The sequence below is a fragment of the Danio rerio genome, chromosome 10 (genome assembly GCF_052040795.2).
Source record: "Danio rerio strain M-AB ecotype USA chromosome 10, GRCz13ab, whole genome shotgun sequence".
NCBI lineage: Eukaryota > Metazoa > Chordata > Actinopteri > Cypriniformes > Danionidae > Danio > Danio rerio.
The window spans coordinates 1,788,450-1,807,500 of NC_141030.1; the positions used below are offsets into that span (position 1 = coordinate 1,788,450).

Sequence of the window (19,051 nt, forward strand, 5' to 3'; positions counted from 1 at the left end):
ACCAATTGAGCATCAACGCCACAGCCTACCTGAGTATTGCTGCTGACCATGTCCATCCCTTTATGAGCACAGTGTCTCCATCTTCTGATGGCTACTTCCAGCAGGATAACGCACCATGCTAGAAACCTTTTAGCAACCACCTATAAACCACTCAGAGAAATAAATATTGGAAGCAAAGCACTGACCTGTAGGTGACCAGAGGGTGAAGAGGCAGGAAGTGAGAAGCGCTGAACTCCAGGCTACTTCCTGTGGTGGAGAGAGAGACAAGTCCGGCCAGACGAGCCAGCATGAGCAGAGAGCCTCGCTTCAGCACACAGGCCAGATAAAGACCTTCTGCCATCCAGCTCACACAGCAAACCCAGTACGACCTGCACACAAATATTTCATACAATAGTCCTGCATATATTTATACACACCAAAATATACCCAGCATGCACAAAATAATCTATAAATATAAACAGTAACACTTAGTAAGAACTACACACAATGATTTATTTATTAAGCATTTGCAAATAGTGAATTTATTATCTGTTAAGCATTAACTCTACATTAATAAACGTTAGTAAGCAGTTTATAACTGCAGCTACATATGCTCTATTCCTGACTTATAAGCACCTATATAATGTGTTTAATAATTGTACTTTCATACTTAGTTAATGATTTATTTTTCATTACTAAATTAAGTATCGCATTATTTACAAACCAGTTGTATTTAAGAGGGATTGAAGGATTTTAGGGTCATTCAGAATGAGTTAGTAAATGATTAATAAACTATTGAAATCAACGTTTATAAATCTTATTATTCAGGCATATAGTAATGGTTACTATGTATGTTAATAACAGCTTTATTACTCAACTTCATGCAGTTTTGTGACCTAATCTAAAGTGAGGACTATTCATGCTTTATAAATCCTTTATAAATGACAAATAAAGGTTCAGTTCAATTCTAAACAGGAAAAATGACATTATTCACTCCTCTTCATTTAAAGATACACTAATGAAACTGCGCTTCAAATGAAAAAAAAATGTTTGCAACCTAATCTAAAATAAAATCACTGTAGAGTTTAAACATTGCACCTTATTATATTGTGAAATTGTAATATTGTTGTTGTTTTATCCAGTTTTATGTCGTATTTTGACACTCGCGTTATTCAGCAATGTTTAAACTTTACAGTAATTTTACTTTTTAGAAAAAGATTGCAAAGATTATTCTTCATTTGATTCTGAGCCATTAATAGTCATTAATAAGGGATTTATGCAGCATAAATGGTCCTCACTTTAGATTAGGTCACAAAACTGTGTGAAGTTGAGTTAAAAAAGCATTTATTAACATTTTAGTTAACTATTAGTATAAGCCTGAATAATAAGATTTATAAACGTTGATTTCAAAAGTTTATTAATCATTTACTAACTCATTCTGAATGATCCTAAAATCCCTCAACTACTCCTAAATACAACTGGTTTGTAAATAATGCGATACTTAATTAAGTAATGAAAAATAAATCATCATTTAGCTATCGAAAGAAGGTTGTTTCATGAGGATAATTAGTTTGCATGGTGGACGAGGATGTTTTAATTTATATGTTACTTGAGTGTGAATAGGGCTGCGGCTGGAAGGCCATTAGCTGTGTAGAACATGTGCTGGATAAGTTTGACTGTTCGTACCGCTGTGGCGACTGTTTGTTTTACGCATCATTGGTATTTTTAAGCCATACATTGTTTTTATTTAACAGAGGACTACAATGGAAATAAGCTCAGGGCTTTGTTGTGTTTTTATCCTCGACAGTTTTTTTTTTTTTTTTTAACAAAGTGTATGGAATACTTTTTGTACAGTTTGTCTAAAATCTGTCAAATAAAATTCAATTCAATTCAATTTAATTTAATTAACTAAGTATGAAAGTTCAATTATGAAACACATTTTAAATATATTTGTAAGTCAGGAATAGAGCATTTGCAGCTGCAGTTATCAACTGCTTACAGACGCTTATTAATGTAGAGTTAATGCTTAACAAATAATGAATTCACTAGATGCTAATGCTTAAATGATTCATAGCGTGTAGTTATTATAAAGTGTTACCATATAAACTTTTAATCATGAATTAAATAATTCAGGTATTATTTCATAATTATCATCTGCTATTTCCTTTTATATTTAATGCAAATGTTACCACTTTCACCTGTTATGTGTTGATATGTACTGTACGAGCTAAACGTCTGAACACATGACAAATTTAAATCTTCCATCTTGAAACAGCATAGTCAGATCTGCAGAGTCAGGGCAGAAATCTAGCTGAGACTACACACACTCACCTGACATATTTAGCTGGTATACTGAGCACCTTCACGCCGCATCCTCCTAACAGACTGGACACGGTCACAAAGTTCAGCGTGCTGATGAACAACACCTGGGTAGCCTGATGAAAACACACCAAGATGTTTTTATTTTTATTTTGAAGAAAACGAATGTGTCTTTAGGAAGTTTGAAGTCTGATGTTTGCTAGAATATAACGAGCAACTAACTTCATCAATCCTTTCATTGGATTATTTAACATGTTTACTAAAGTGTTTCACAGATAACGTTAGTCCTGTTTTGAATCTGCCACTACGCTGATGCATAGCTGATGCATAGCTCCGCCTTCTTTTTAAAAGAGCACAGTCTCATTTGAATTTAAAGCGACAGGCACCAAAACGCCACAATTAGAATCAAAGCCTAAAAGAGTCAGATTCAGAGAGTTAGGGCGCACTCATACTATGCCAGTGTTTCTCAACTGGTGGAGTGTGTGATCAAAAAAACAACAACAAAAGTTTAATATTTAACTTATTTTGCTTATATCGGACTTTTATTTTGAAATGCGCGTGCCGAAGCATGCTAGTGGGACTTTTAAATTGCCAGTAACCTGGGTTAAGCGCTTTTGGCGAACTGCAATGCAAAAACCGGCGCGTTTAAGGTCTGTTTTCTTTAAAAATCAGCGATCTCCAGGGGCTGAGTGATATCCGGTGTAAAGTGGGCCTCAGATTGTACAAGAAGCACTGCATTACATTACATTTCCCCCCGCCATGTCTTTATAAAATGAGCATTTATTTTACCCCAGTATATTTAATGGAGCTTCTGCGCTAGCCTGCTGATTCTGAGGGGCGTGTGCGAGTAAACGGCTTTTTTTTCTCGTTTTACGCTTGAGCAACTAAATGAATGTATTTTAATGACATTACAACATCGATGCTGTAAAAGGAACCGTATAAAATGGGAAAAAAAGTCCACAATAACAGGTCACCGGAAGTTTATCAGTATGGGAACAGCACTAACGTTAGCTCCGCATATACCCTTTTGACATGTGAAATTCCAGCGCAAGTACGACCCCGAATATGTAAAGTGTGGATTTACATATTTTGACGACAAAAAGGCTTAAAACCTCAGTGTGTCATATGTAGTGAGGTGCTTTCACGAGAGAAATGAAACCTAAATTAAAACGACATTTAGAAACCAAACATCCCAGTTGCAAGGAAAAACCGGTGGACTATTTTCTAAGACGACTCTAAAAGCTGAGGGCATCACAAAAGTGCCGAACATATTTATGTTCAAAACAAGTACATCTTACTGTGCTCACCGTATAGCAAAGGCCGAGAAAGCCCACACACAAGCAGAACAGCAAATAACTGCTGATTATTATAAAATGGTTATGATTGTTTTAATAATTTTACTTCAGTTTGCTGGTTTCTGTTCAGTTCAAGCAGATCAGTGTTAATGTTTTCAGTTTAGTTAAGTTCAATTTAGTTAATGGTAACTGAACTTTTCCTTACACTAACCACTGTTTACAGTATTTGACATTTTTACTTGGTAATATTTCTAGAATTTCTAGAATCCATTTTGTTAAATGACAGCAATAAAATAGTGTTTATTTGTAAGTCTTGGTGATTTTCTCATAATTTATCTGTCACTAGTTGTGTATGTTAACAATTAAATACAAATGAATTATAATTCCTAAAATCATATTATAATTCCTAAAAATTTGGGTCACGGCTTGATGACCATGTGAAAATGTGGGTCCCATGGCCAAACCAGTTGAGAACCCCTGCACTATGCAATCCGAACCGTGCTCAGGCCCGTTTCCCGGATGGTTTGAGAAGTGTGAGTGCGCTGAATCAGGCTCAGACACGGTTCACTTGGCCGGCCCTGGCCCGGTTGGAAGAGGTGTGCCTGAGCGCGGTTCAATTGGGCTTTGGCGCAGTACGTTTGTAGTGTGAGTGCAAAACGCGCCAAACCCCGAAACTGAAAGCGAGACGTGACTTTTACGGGGCTGTTTCATATGGATTTATTAATCAATCTTACTGTTCAGTGAACACAAACTGCCGTAGATTATTAAAGATGCAAACCCCTCACTGCACGACAGCTGCACCTTCAGCAGACCTTCTCATTACTGCAGCACGAGTGTTTATGATTGCTTATGAGCGCCAAAAGTGGCGGATCTGTTCAGTGAAATATCTGACTGTGTGTCCCCGCATCCCTAAGGACTGTTTGGCGAAATATTTGACTGCATGTCACTGCATAACAAACGACTGACACGATATAACTAGAGAAATCTCCTCTGTGCTAAGCGAGAGCGCTCACTGAACAGCGCAGCAGCGATGACGTAAGCGTGCCCAGGCACATTATAGTGTGAGTGCGGGCCATCGGGGGAGACGGGAGGGGGGACAAGCGTGCTTTGGCCCGGTTCGAGGCAACTATAGACAGTGTGAGTACGGCCTTACATTATCTGTGTGCTATTATGAGCTGAAACTTCACACACACAAACATCAGAGACTTATTTTACATCTTGTAAAAATGCGCATAATAGGTGCCCTTTAGGGTGCTTTCACACTTGGTTCATTTGCCTGGACTGTACTCAAGTTCAATTGTCTCCCCTTGCCACCTCCTCGGTTGGTTTGTGTTCACAATGTCTTTTTTCCTTCTGAACGCTAGTACGCTTGCGTCATCGAACTGCTGTTTTGTTTACGGCCGTTGCTAGGTGACGCCCACGCAAGCAATCGAGCGCCGAAATGGAAAGACGTCCGCACATCGCGGTCATTCTGCTTTTACTGAAAGCTTTTGGACATACAGAAAGCAACTTGCGTTCATCTGCCGCAAAAATATTATGCACATTCAGAACATCACACAGCGTCTGCAGAAGCTGAGAGTATCTAGTGCTGTGTGTGGTGTTAAATTCACCCTGGGGTCTTTCTGGTTTAGCACCACTGCCAGCAGCTGACCGTCTGGAGAGAACGCTGGGACCAGAGCACCTCTGGACTTCACCGGTTTACACGGAGGCTGGAGCTGGTTCAGCGGGTAACTCTTCGAGATCCAGTTCACTCGGAAACCTGCTGAACTGTCAATCAAAAAGCAGCGTCGCAGATCTAAATACGGCAATGAAGCATGGGAGGATTGAGAATTGCATGCACTTTAGTATACTTTGAATAAAAGTGTCTTTAATTGAATTGAATAATCTGTGTGTTCTGCTATAATGTATTATACCAATCAATTCGAGGAGGGCATATCATTTTGCCTTCAAGTGTACAACAGTAAAATACTAAAATTAAGCCTCAAGAGGTTTTAATAGCTTACAAAAGGAGCCAAATTACACAATATTAGACCAGTGTTGTAATTACTTAATTAAATTCATAATAAATAACCTAAAATATAATAACGAATACTTCCAAAAAATAAAAAAAACACAGACTGATGCCTTTAAAAGGGGACTATTATGCAGAAATCTACTTTGTAAGAGATTTAAACACAGTTATGTGTCAGCAGTGTGTGAATATAACCAGCTTCTGATGGTAAACATTAATTAATTGCATTGTTTATAATCAGAAACACTTTGCAGAAACACTTTGATTGACATTCTCTCTTTGTACGTGTCATCAGAGGGGGAAAGCCCCGCCCACTAGTGACCATCTCTCCCTCATTAGCATAGGAGGTGAATCTGCCACTATGCTGACACTTAGGGCATTTGTAGCTCCGCCCTCTTTTGAAAAAAAAAAAGATCTCATTTAAATTTAAAGCGACAGTCACCAAAACACCACAATTAGGATCAAAGCCTAAAAGGGTCGGTTTCAGAGAGCTATAAAACATTATTTGTGTGCTATTTTGAGCTGAAACTTCTCACACACAGACACACTAGAGACATTAGAGGCTTACTTTACATCTTGTAAAAAGAATAGGTCACTTTAAATGAAGAGCACATCTGGATTTGTAATAAACAGTAGCAGATTTATCCTCTACTAACCCGAGTTTGCTGTCCCATGTGGAGTCCCACTGGATCTTCAGGAAGGTGACGATGAGCTGCGCTTCAGCAGTGAAGACGAATGCGCTCAGACACACGTCACCAACAGCCTGAAAACAGCACAGCGAAATAAACACCCACACTGGAGTCTGAACACTAGCTGTGTGTTTGTGCTGCTGTACCTGGCTCTTCACAAGCACACAGTGAAGGGAAGCCTCTTTGTCTGCTGTGGAGGGCAGCGGAGTGTTTTCCTGGCAGGATATCTGACTCCAGTGGCCCGCGATGATCCCGTCCCGTGGCCCGCTCAGATCCTGAGGTGCTGAACACTCCCAGAGGAAAACCTGTCCGGTAAGAGCGGCCAGCACCACTCTCTGAGCAGACTCCGAAACCAGCAGAGAAAGAGGAACTGGAGACAGTGAGGCTTCAGGAGACAAGCATAGGTCAGTGTGAGGAAGATCTCAGAGCATGCACAGCTAAAATAACCAGAAACAACTACACTGAGTGGAATAATGATGGTCGTCTCCAATAGAGCTGTTTTAGAGCTGAATGACATTTGACTCATAAATGGAAACTTTACAGCTTCAATCGAGAGTTTAGATCCAACTTTGAACTGCGCTAAGCTTTATTCAGTGTTTGAACAGTCAGAATCAACATTTGAATTGATTTGACCGAACAAACCCACTTAAAGTGAGATTGATTCAGTGTTTAAACTGAAATTGAACTGATTTAAGTAAAAGAAAGTGAGCTGAATTGAGATTGATTTGGTGTTTGAACTGAACTTGAACTGATTTGTCAGAATAGAATTTAACTGAATTAAGCTTCATTCAGTGTTTGAACTGAATTTAGACTAATTTAAGTCAACAAACTGATCTGATAGGAGATTTATTCAGTTTGAACTGAAGTTGAGTTCATTCAGTGTTTCAACTAAACTTGAACTGATTTGAGTCAAACAAACTAAGATAAAATGAGATTCATTCTGTGTTTGAACTGAACTTGAACTAATTTGAGACAAAATCATCATCTGAACTGAATCAAGATTTATTCAGTGTTTGAACTGAACTTGAACTAATTTGAGACAAAATCATCATCTGAACTGAATCAAGATTTATTCAGTGTTTGAACTGTACTTGAAGTGATTAAAAAAAATCAAAGTTTTAACAGATTAAGCTTAATTCTGTGTTTGAATTGAACTTGCACCAATTTGAGTCAACACACTGAACTGAACCGAGTTTCGTTAAGTTTCAACTGAACTTGAATTGATTGAGCCAAAAACACTGAGCTGAAATGAGATTCATTCTGTGCTTGAACTGAACTTAGAATGATTGGAGACAGGATCAATATTTAAAATGAATTAAGCTTTATTCAATATTCATTTGGTGTTTAAACTGAACTTGAACCGATCTGAGTCAAAATCTAAATTTCACCAGAATTGAACTTCATGTTTAAACTGAACATGAACTGATTTGAGCCAGAATTAACATCTGAACTGAATTCAGATTCATTGAGTGTTTGAACTGAACTTGAACTGATTTGAGTCATGAATCAACATCTGAACTGAATTAAGATTCAGTGTTTAAACTAAACTTGAACTGATTTGAGTCAAAATCAACATCTGAACTAAATTAAGATTTAGTGTTTAAACTAAACTTGAACTGATTTGAGTCAAAATCAACGTCTGAACTGAATTAAGATTTATTGAGTGTTTGAACTGAACATGAACTGATTTAAGCCAGAATCAACATCTGAACTGAATTCAGATTCATTGAGTGTTTGAACTGAACTTGAACTGATTTGAGTCAGAATCACAGTCTGAACTGAATTAGGATTCATTCAGTGTTTGAACTACACTTTGAGTTAAAAAAGAAACCAGGCGGAGTTGAAATGCACTGATTTCAAAAACTGAAACATATTCGAATCCTGACCTTTGATGTGAGAAAGCAGCTGATGAACTTCAGGAACAGCGGAGACCGTCTTCAATAAATCCTTGTCTTTATTCCACAGGAAGAGTTCACCAGAGACCAGCAGACCAGCCAGCCACATGCCTGCACACGAGACCAGAAACACACACAGCTGAGAACTGCAGCCATGAAGAACACGACACACAATGTTACCAACAAACCATCACTAAAAAAGCACAAATGCGCTGTCACCCCTGGAATTAATGCTTACTACACAGATTATTAGTAAGGATGTTTCAGTGACACATCCCTGTTATTTAGCGCTGTTTTATATGAGAATGTCTGTTAGCATATCTAGCTTCGCGTATCAACCTGCAGCCCAAGACTGGCCGACCGAGGCCAGTATCTGGATGGGAGACCATATGGGAACACTATGGGTGCTTCACAATATCCGTCCTCGCTTCTTCGCTTCTCTATCAAGCTCAGCCATTCATTCATTTTCCTTCAGCTCGGTCCCTTATTTATTAGGGGTCACCACAGCGGAATGAACCGCCAACTAATCCAGCATTCGTTTTACGCAGCAGATGCCCTTCCCACACACACACACACACACACACTCATACTCTTACGGTCAGTTTAGTTTATTCAATCCCCCTATAGCGCATGTGATTTGAAAAAAAACGAGGTGCCCAGAAGAAGCCCACGCCAACTCAGGGAGAACATGCAAACTCCACACAGAACCCCTAACTGACCCAGCTGGGAGCTTCTTGCTGTGAGTCCACTGAGCCACCGTGTCACCCCATGTAACACAACCTTCAGCACAGAGTTAATAGCACATCAAATAACACTACAAGTCAAGGAGACGAGGGTATATCAATTGACTTAATTCCTCTGTCCTCGCATCTTTTCCTTGCATCCTTCCCTCGCATCTTGAAGGGGTGCAGCTAAGATGGATGCACAAATAAGAATTGAGAAGCACCCTGTGGTGTGTGAGGGTCCTAATGCCCCAGTATAGTGATGAGGACGCTATACTGTCAGTGAGCACCGTCTTTCAGATGACATGTTTATTTATTTATTTCCTTTATTTAGCCAGGAGATCACATTGAGACAGTACTGTCTCTTCTTCCAGTGAGACCTGGTCAAGATGGCAGGCAGCTCATAAAGTTTCATATAAAAATCACAAACAATACCACAAAATTACAAAATCACCATTCTTAAAAACATCAGCTCATAACAAACAATTGCAGGTGTCCTTTAAAATGTTGTATAAAAGATGTTTAAAAGTACTCAGAGTCGGAAGAGTGTCAAGATTGAGCTGATTTTGCAGGTCATTCCAAGCCCTGGGAGCGTAAACGGAAAAAGCACGTTTGCCAAGTTCTGATAGTGCCCTTGGAATTATCAGACGAATACATGAACCAGATCTAGTATGTTGATTGTTGGTGTGAAATGTTAATAAATTAAAAATATAGGATGGTAATTTACCTAAAAGAGCCTTTAAAATAAATAAGTACAGATCTAATTTTCTCCTTTGATATAGAGATAACCAGTCTAAGGAATCATACAAAATACAGTGATGCGTCCGTGAGTCTGCACCTGTGACAAAACGTATTGCTGCATGATAAACAGAATCTAATTTTCTTAATAGGGTAGCGGTTGCGTGCATATAGAGATGATTACCATAATCCATTATAGACAGAAATGTACTCTCTACTAATTTTTTGCGGGCTTTATACGGAAAACAATTTCTTGACCGGTATAAAAAACCTAACTTTGGCCTAAGCTTTTTCAGTAACTTGAAAAATCTCATGGCGCTTCCTCACAGGTGAGTGGGCTTGACAAACCACCTGTAGAAAACACACTCTTTCATCTTGTTGGAGAAAAGGAATTTATTCTTATTACTTTTGTGTTTTTATTTATTAGAAAAAATGTTTAGACAACAGATTAATCAATCTTTTCTATTGTATTATTATTGTACACTTCCTCTTTTTTACTGTGCTGCATACTTTTAGAAAAACGGCGGACCCGAGGAAAAAGCAGAATAAGAATAAATGTAGCGTTTGTTCCAGACTTCTGTCTGCACATGTCACAAGGAGCATGATCTGTGTAGATGTTGTGAAATATATTAAAAATGCATGTAATTGTTCAGTTCTGGTATGCAGAGAAGGGTTGCAGAAAGAGGAAGTATGTCTAGGGGCTACAAAGAGCCAAAGGATTGCAGAATGACTGATACGTGACGTTAAACCAAAACTCCACCTGTTAATATCAGTTGTGAATACATATATGCTGAATGTAATTCTTGTATTGCACTGGGGTAACGTAACCCAGAGCTCTGTCATCGAATTATTCATTTGTATCTAATAAATTACTCATATTTTTGGCATTGCGTTGAAGAAAACCCTCTCCAGACCTTTTCTTATTGAACATGCATGGAATTGGCTAGATATTCCAACAATCTCGCTGACACTTGCACCAGTTTTGCATCAGACACTTTTGCACAATCGCCATAAAAATCACTGTGTATTAATGAAGTGTGCCTCATGCAGGCGAGTGGGCTTGACAAACCACCTGCAGAAACACTCTTCTCTCTCTATAAAATAAAAACACTCCCCCTCCTTACTAGCAGGTAATTCTCTGAGCACTAACAGTTCCTCTGTGTTCTCAGCGCTTGTTGTGTGTAGTGCCTCGTCTTGTTGAATCGCCGAATGCCTTCTTGATTATAATGAATAATCGAGAATAAAAGCACATTAGGTTATGTTACATCACAGCACAGAATCTGCTGATCTACCGTTCTGAGACGCTGACATGGTCACCACCCTCTGCAGCAGCGGCTGGAGTTTGGGGGTCTTCTTTTTGGTCCGTCCTGATGACAAATGGATTTCACTGATTCGGTTGTCATCTAGGAGAAAAACTCCTTCCTTTTCCTGGAAAAACAAAAGCAGTGCCGAGGTGTAGCTTACTGAATGTGTATCGTTTGATCAAAATTCATTAAAAAGAGTATTGAAATAACATTTAAAATAATAATACACTTGAAATGTTTTTTTTTTCCAGAGATGGGTTGCGGCTGAAAGGGCACCCGCTGTGTAAAAACGTGCTGGATGAGTTGGCGGTTCATTCCGCTGTGGCAACCTTGGGTTAATAAAGGGACTAAGTCGAAAATGAATGAATGAATGTAATTTTGTGCTGTGATTCTAAGCTGGATTTTTAGCAATTGTCCAGTCTTCAGTGTAACGTTCAAAAGTCCTTCAGTAATCACTCTATAGCAGGGGTTTTCAAAGTGTGAGGCGCGCCTCCCCTGGGGGGCGCCAGAGCATGTCAGGGGAGGCGCGGGAAAAAATATAATATAATAAAAATACAATTATTAAGTTTAATTATTATATGTATTTTTTACTATATTTAACTGTTTTAATTAAACAAAGCAAAAAATAATAATACGTCAAAAATAAGAAAACCTTTTTTACCCAGAAGGCCATAGCTGTGAATTCGCTTCTGTTTGGCAAGCCCGCCAATACAGGTATATGCCTGCTATTACAACCCCCCGATTCAAAGCTGTAATGAAGTTCACGGCCCATTGGCCGCCGGGAAGAAGGAGGCTGAGAACCGACGCAGTTTTAAAATGATTTATTAATAACAGTGACGGCAGCTCCTCACGGAGGCTGCTGTCTAAACCAAAACAAACGGACAGTAGCTCCTCACGGAGACTGCCGTCAAACTGAAAGCAAAAGTAAAATATGTCCCGGCCCAGTCCTCTCTCGGCTTCCTCTGCCCTCGTTCCTCCTTTTATGATCCAGAGCTCCTTCCGTGGGATCCGAGGCAGGTGAGCACCGCAGGTGTATCCACTTACGCGGTGGCCTCACTCCGTTCCCACGGCTCTCGGCCACGCCCCCTCGCCACAAAAGCCTTCAAGTACAGGGCTTAAACCCAAAAGACAACGATATGATGGTCAGTATTTGAGTTTAGGATTTTCGTGGACAGGACCAGCTGATGAACCACGACATTTAAGTGTGGTTTGTCAAGATATTTTGGCTAATGACAGCATGAGACCCGCTAAACTTCGACTGTTTTGACTGGGATGGACAGTTCTTGGATCTGTTCTATTCATATTGAACCATCATCCTAGTTATAAAAACGTTATATTAAAATACTTGTTATTATTCTGTAAATAATTGACCTTTCATGCAAATGATGATAAAAGTGAGTTAACAGTCTGACATCTGTCTGTGTCTTTATAATATATATACTGTATATATATATATATATATGTGTGTGTGTGTGTGTGTGTGTGTGTGTGTGTGTGTGCGTGCGTGCGTGCGTGCGTGCGTGCGTGTTTGGGAGGAGGGGGGCGCCAATGGATAAGTTGTGTCAAAAGGGAGGCCCACTGTCTTAGACTTTGAAAAACCCTGCTGTATAGCTATGTTTCCATCCAAAAATGTGAATAAACTTTATGCGCAAAACTGGATTATTGCATAAAAGTTGTGCGAATGAAGCAGCGTTTCCATCCAACGAGTCAAAACGAACAAAATCGTCACTTCCTGATTAACTGGCGCCAAATATCAACAGTAAAAACTGCATTTGCTGCAGTAGGAGAAGCTGCGTCAATCTTTTCTAAATGAATGCGCCTCAGAAGACAATCCTGACCTGCAGTGAGCGCGCAGCGGCGTTTGAAGGTGTCAGACGCGGAGCACAGGCGCTCTTGATTCTGGAGGTCATTAATAATATAATAACATTAATACTAAATGGTAAGGCGTTTTATAATGACCAAAACAACATTTCAGATGTTTTATAATGTGCTCAGCCTGACGTTTTATCCATTCACACACATTTTAAGCATCACATGATCTCTTTTAACAAAATCACATGACCTTTATTAATGTGCATGCTGGAGTTTGTGCGGTAAAAGTGTTTCCATCGCAGTTTATGCGCATCTTCTCTTATATATTTTCTTCTCTTAAATAAAAAGTTTATCCTACCCAGTTAGGCGCATAAGTTTTTTATGCGCATTTTCAAAATGTATGCGCATCATGGCGTTTCCATCAACTGTTTTTTATGCGCATATGCAAAATGCGCATGAAATAGGTGGATGGAAACAGATTATGATTTGACAATCAATAAATATTTATTATTCATTCATTCATTTTCTTGTCTGCTTAGTCCCTTTATTAATCCGGGGTCACCACAGCGGAATTAACGTTATCTAGCACATTTTTTACGCAGCGGATGCTTTTCCAGCCACAACTCATCTCTGGGAATAATATAGATTTGATTATTATTATTATTCTAATTAGTTATTTTTCATTTATTTGTTATCATAACTTATAATGCTATACAAGATTCATATATCAAATGAATGCTGTTCTTTTGATGTCTATACATAAAAAAATTATAATAAATAAATAAATAAATACTAACAGTGTTTTATACATTCAGACACTAAACTGTTATATTAAAATCTAAAATAGATCACAGCTATAGATCTGTTTTACTGAGATTTCCTTTAAAAGCATGTTAATGCATCTTGAATGGTTCTGGATGGGGTGTCTGTGTGAACTGATCTTACTCTGCCCAGCCAGCAGAATCTGGGCCACGGCTTCCTGCGCTTGATGCTGGACGACAGCAAAACCTCCAGCTTCACTTCCATTCTTGGCACTTCTGGTGAGTTTGGGAGGACGTCCAGACGCTCTCCGCCCTGCAGCATTCAGCTGTTTGTGTAGTTGAAGAAGTTAACGAGAGGAAACAAATCAATCCGAGAAACTCTTATTTTCAGTCCATATAACATATTAACAAGACATTAAAGCAGCTTAGATGATAATATTATAATACAGCATGTGAATACAATTGCAGACAGACATTAATTCCGTTTTAAATACGTGAGAGGAGCGTTTGTAAACACTGAGCTGAGGTCTGACAGATGACTGCGAGCTTCATTACTGTTCAGCGTTAGCAACAGCGTTAGCAACACCGTTAGCTCAAGTACGACAACACAACCTCACACGCGCACTGGAGCAGTGTAAACACTCATAAGATGTAGAATAAAGAGTGCTTATATTTTACCATCATGCCATGCTTTTAATAAGCACATCGCGCGTCTGTAATCCGCTGTGTTTCGAATCTCCCTCTACTTCCGGTTTTCCAAGGATCGAGCAGAATTCCCATGATTCCCGCTTTGTTTCCATAGAAGCAGACGCGGTCGGTGCGCATGCGCAATGGACTTCTCGAGCGTGAGCTGGAAGACAATCCGCTGCGTAAAACATGTGCTGGATAAATTGGCGGTTCATTCCGCTGTGGCAACCCCAGATTAATAAATGGACTAAGCCGAAAAGAAAAAGAATAAATGGATGTAATGTTATACATGTTTAACAATGGAAGTTAAAATTGCCTGCACTCTAAAAACATTATTTATTTAACCCAGTGGTTGAGTTAAACATATGTGGTGTTTTGTTGGGTTATTTTTAAACTTTATTAGGTTATTTATTAATAACTCAACCAGTTGGGTTAAATATTTGGTGCTTTGTTGGGTTATTTTTAACCTTTATTAGGTTATTTATTAATAACTCAACCAGTTGGGTTCAATATTTGGTGCTTTGTTGGGTTATTTTTAACCTTTATTAATTTATTTATTAATAACTCAACCAGTTGGGTTAAATATTTGGTGCTTTGTTGGGTTATTTTTAACCTTTATTAATTTATTTATTAATAACTCAACCAGTTGGGTTAAATATTTGGTGCTTTGTTGGGTTATTTTTAACCTTTATTAATTTATTTATTAATAACTCAACCAGTTGGGTTAAATATTTGGTGCTTTGTTGGGTTATTTTGAACCTTTATTAGGTTATTTATTAATAACTCAACCAGTTGGGTTAAATATTTGGTTCTTTGTTGGGTTATTTTTAACCTTTATTAATTTATTTATTAATAACTCAACCAGTTGGGTTAAATATTTGGTGCTTTGTTGGGTTATTTTGAACCTTTATTAGGTTATTTATTAATAACTCAACCCGTTGGATTAAATATTTGGTGCTTTGTTGGGTTATTTTTAACCTTTATTAGGTTATTTATTAATAACTCAACCAGTTGGGTTATTTTTAACCTTTATTAAGTTATTTATTAATAATTCAACCAGTTGGGTTAAATATTTGGTGCTCTGTTGGGTTATTTTTAACCTTTATTAGGTTATTTATTAATAACTCAACTAGTTGGGTTAAATATTTGGTGTTTTGTTGGGTTATTTTTAAACTTTATTAGGTTATTTATTAATAACTCAACCAGTTGGGTTCAATATTTGGTGCTTTGTTGGGTTATTTTTTTACTTTTTTAAGTTATTTATTAATAACTCAACCAGTTGGGTTAAATATTTGCTGCTTTGTTGGGTTATTTCTAACCTTTATTAAGTTATTTATCAATAACTCAACCAGTTGGGTTAAATATTTGGTGCTTTGTTAGGTTATTTTTAATGTTTGTTTGGTTATTTATTTAATAACTCAACCAGTTGAGTTAAATATTAAAATTTCAACAGTCAGCTGATTTAACTGACACAGAACAGCTGTATTAATATGTGTGCATAATGTTGTTTTTGCATTATAAAGTTTATTTAAGCTATAACTAAATAATTTTGTTGTTATTTTTTAACAAATTACCTCAGTGTCGTTGTTTATATTTGTTTCACCATCCAAGCCCATCTTTTAGAAGCGTTTGAATGTGGTTAAACTGTATTGTACACTGTGGACACTGAGTGAAGCCTGCTGCAGCTGCTGGACAGCCTCTACAGCACACACAGCTCCATATTCTGCACAGGAGTTTCTGCTTGCTCAGTTTATAACTGTCTAGGCTTTGTTCTGTTTCCTCATTGTTTGTGATTCTTGATTTATTTTACCAAAAGTGTCTGGAACTAAAATGTAATGGAAATTAAGCATTTTCAATATTTTTGTAAACTGTATGTTACTTATTTACCCAGCCATAATTATTAAATTAATAGTAATACCATAATGGAAAAAAATTACATTTATTCAAAATAACCCATGCATTCGGTTAAAATAACCCATAGGGAAGGTGCTATATTATCCTATAGTTGGGTTATATGTTGGGGTATCTTTAACCCAACTATTTTAACAGAGTAGATGTTCGACATTATTTGTCTGTAAAACATCTCGGTGTATATTTGTAAAGCAACGCAATGAAACCGAAATGATTGTTCTCATGTGATTTGATAATTATGACCAGACGTCACTGCAATTATGTTTAAGCCACTTGCCGAATTAAAAACCTGCTTATGAGCGCAATAATCAGGATGATGATGTTATGTTTGCTGACATAAGCAGAAAACAACAGCTGTGGCGTTTACCGTCGAAGTTTTGTGGGCAAAATCAATTGGGTGTCACCAGGGGTCTGTTCCAGGATGGTGGTTTAACAAACTCTGGTTTAGTTTTGAGCAGACAGAACCAAACTAGTGCAGTCAGGCTTTCTCACATCATCGGCTCATACCTGATAAAGCTCAGCCGCTGGATCTGCAACCGCACGCGGACTTCAGTAGGAGAAGATGCAGCTCCAAGACTGGGTTGAATCCTCAATCCGAGCCTTTTTCTGCGTTACAGGCATCACTGGGAACTTCTGGCTGGCTCTGCGCTCTCTCCCTAGATCCAGATCCCGCTTGAGGCCGAATGACGTGCTCTTCATCAATCTGGCCGTCTCCAACCTCATCACCAACTGCATGGTGGACCTGCCGGACACTTTAGCGCAGTTTCTGAACAGCTGGCTGTTGAGCAGAAACTACTGCAGCGTGCTCCAGTTTTCATCAGACCTCTCGGAGACCAGCAGCATCTTCTCCACCATGTTCATCACCCTGTACTGGCACCAGAAGCTGGTGGGCTCCGTCCGGCGCGGTGGAGCCCCGGTGCAGCTGGACAATCTCCGGCTGGTGCTCTGGCTGCTGCTCGGGAGCTGGATGGTGGCGTTAACATTCAGCGTCCCTCACTTCTTCATAGCTGAACACGACGGAAATGACAGTTTGGAAGTTTGTGAGGAAAAATTCCCAACTCCTGCGGAGAAAAAGACGTTTGACGGGCTTTATTTGATTGTTGCTAATGTGGTTCCTCTTGTGGGCATCACGTACGCCAGCGTGCAGATCGTGGTCACGCTGATCCAGAGCCAGAAGAGGGTTAAAGATCACTCCGGAGGATCAGAGCAGAAGACGGAGGTCAGGTCGTCCGGTAACCCGTCCTCCGGTACTCATGTGCGGGCGGCGAAGAGTGTGGTGGCGGTAGCCTCGATCTTCATCTTCTGCTGGTTCATTCACCTGGTGCTCCGCATCTACAGCGGCTTCAGGAACTCCATCCTGGTGGTCAAGCTGACCAACTTTATCGGAGCCACATACACCTGTTTTGTCCCGTATGTCTACCTGCACGGCGTGAAGAAACTCAACTGCTCTTGTTGCTGGTAGTTTTTTATTTTATTTTTTTTTATCATTCCCATAAACAGTGTATACGATTTATACACGTATATATACTGCTGGAAAATCCAGCTTAAACCAGCCTAGGCTGGTTGGCTGGTTTTAGCTGGTCGACCAGACTGGTTTTAAAGGGATTTTGGCCATTTCCAGGCTGGTTTCCTCCCATTTCCAACCTGGTCTTAGCTGGTCAGGATGGGAGATGACCAGCTAAATCCAGCTAAAACCAGCTTGACCAGCCTGGTTTAAGCTGCATATAGCTGGTTTTGGCTGGACTCCCAGCCTGGCTAGGCTAGTCAAGCTGGTTTTAGCTGGTCATCTCCCAGCCTGACCAGCTAAAACCAGCCTGGAAATGGCCAAAAAACCCTAAAACCAGGCTGGTCGACCAGCTAAAACCAACCAACCAGCCTATGCTGGGTTAAGCTGGATTTTTACAACAAATAGGCAGAAGAATTCTCTTTAACAATGAAGAAAGGAACTGCAAAAAAAAAACAAAACTAAAAAGAAGAAACAGCTAACACGGTTTACAAAAATACAAACTGAAAAAGCTAAATTTACTCATTGAATATAGGGAAAGAGCCGCAGACAGTTGAAGTTTTAGAGCCTTTTTGTTATGAGACAATTGGATCAAAAGTTCTCGTTTAAATTTGTTCAGAGTTCAACAATCTCACGGCAATTCGTAACTTTTTCATTTAGTGGCTAATTCGTACAAATTTGTACGATCTAATTCGTACATTTTAGCACGATTTGCGTATCCCCCAATGACGGTTGGGTTTAGGGGTGGGGTTAGGTGCCACGCCTTCTTTTTAAATTCGTACATTTTCTTACGACTGAACTCGTACAAATTCGTACGAATTAGCCACTAAACTGCCAAAACATAAAATACTTACATTTTCTCTTGAGATCAGGCTGTCAGAGTTCAACCATATGTCTGGAGTTAGAAAATTTAGCAAGCAGCAAAATTAAGTTCACCACATACCACTGTTTACTTTTAGGTTGTTCATACTCAGTAAAGCCCAACACTGTCTTTCCAATACAAGGTCCATTCATTATAAATTTTACTTCGAATAAAATTCAAGACACTTTTCCAAAATATTTTTGTAGGACAGTACCAAAAGACAATCTTAAAACAGTCATCACGAAAGGAACAGCTTGAGGAGATATCACTTATATATTATTGTCATATAATGACGGGCCGGATATAATTAATGAATTATTTATAAGGAATCTCTTTTACTTTATTTGTTAGAAAATAACTATGAGGAAGCATTCATACCTTTTTTCAACTCTTGTTGCTGGTAGAGCCTTTTAAAAGACTGATATGACGCGTTTGACGGACATCAGCATCTTAAATCCTTTAAAGTTATTAATATTTAGATTTTTTTATGTACATGTATGTTCCTGAGTGTAAATGAAGATCAGCTGCTTCAGTCCAACATCTACATTAGCAGGAGGACGAA

General features: G+C 38.8%; 2 protein-coding genes across 5 annotated transcripts in view; one reads left to right on the forward strand and one right to left on the reverse strand.

The window, feature by feature from the left end:
* cplane1 (ciliogenesis and planar polarity effector 1) overlaps positions 1-14,283 on the reverse strand; it is a 61,020-nt gene extending 46,737 nt beyond the window's left edge. For all 4 annotated transcript variants that reach the window (XM_087269937.1, XM_087269935.1, XM_087269936.1 and 1 more), the window contains exons 1-9: positions 14,204-14,283; positions 13,710-13,851; positions 10,941-11,076; positions 8,180-8,299; positions 6,440-6,678; positions 6,261-6,367; positions 5,204-5,360; positions 2,311-2,414; positions 186-368 (exon numbers count right to left, since the gene is read on the reverse strand). In XM_087269937.1, the coding sequence (XP_087126063.1) occupies positions 186-368; positions 2,311-2,414; positions 5,204-5,360; positions 6,261-6,367; positions 6,440-6,678; positions 8,180-8,299; positions 10,941-11,076; positions 13,710-13,847 (1,184 nt within the window). In that variant the 5' untranslated portion in view covers positions 13,848-13,851; positions 14,204-14,283. The remainder of the gene's footprint in view (positions 1-185; positions 369-2,310; positions 2,415-5,203; positions 5,361-6,260; positions 6,368-6,439; positions 6,679-8,179; positions 8,300-10,940; positions 11,077-13,709; positions 13,852-14,203) is intronic.
* A 1,464-nt stretch (positions 14,284-15,747) lies between these two features.
* Positions 15,748-18,987, forward strand: ora5 (olfactory receptor class A related 5). The gene is made up of 2 exons (XM_087270035.1): positions 15,748-18,247; positions 18,508-18,987. The coding sequence occupies exon 1, from the start codon at positions 16,686-16,688 to the stop codon at positions 17,583-17,585; it is 900 nt and encodes a 299-aa protein (XP_087126161.1). The 5' UTR covers positions 15,748-16,685; the 3' UTR covers positions 17,586-18,247; positions 18,508-18,987.
* Positions 18,988-19,051: the final 64 nt, after the last annotated feature.

Coding starts and splice junctions, on each gene's coding strand:
- ora5 (XM_087270035.1), top strand. CDS start 16,686: ATGCAGCTCCAAGACTGGGTTGAATCCTCAATCCGAGCCTTTTTCTGC.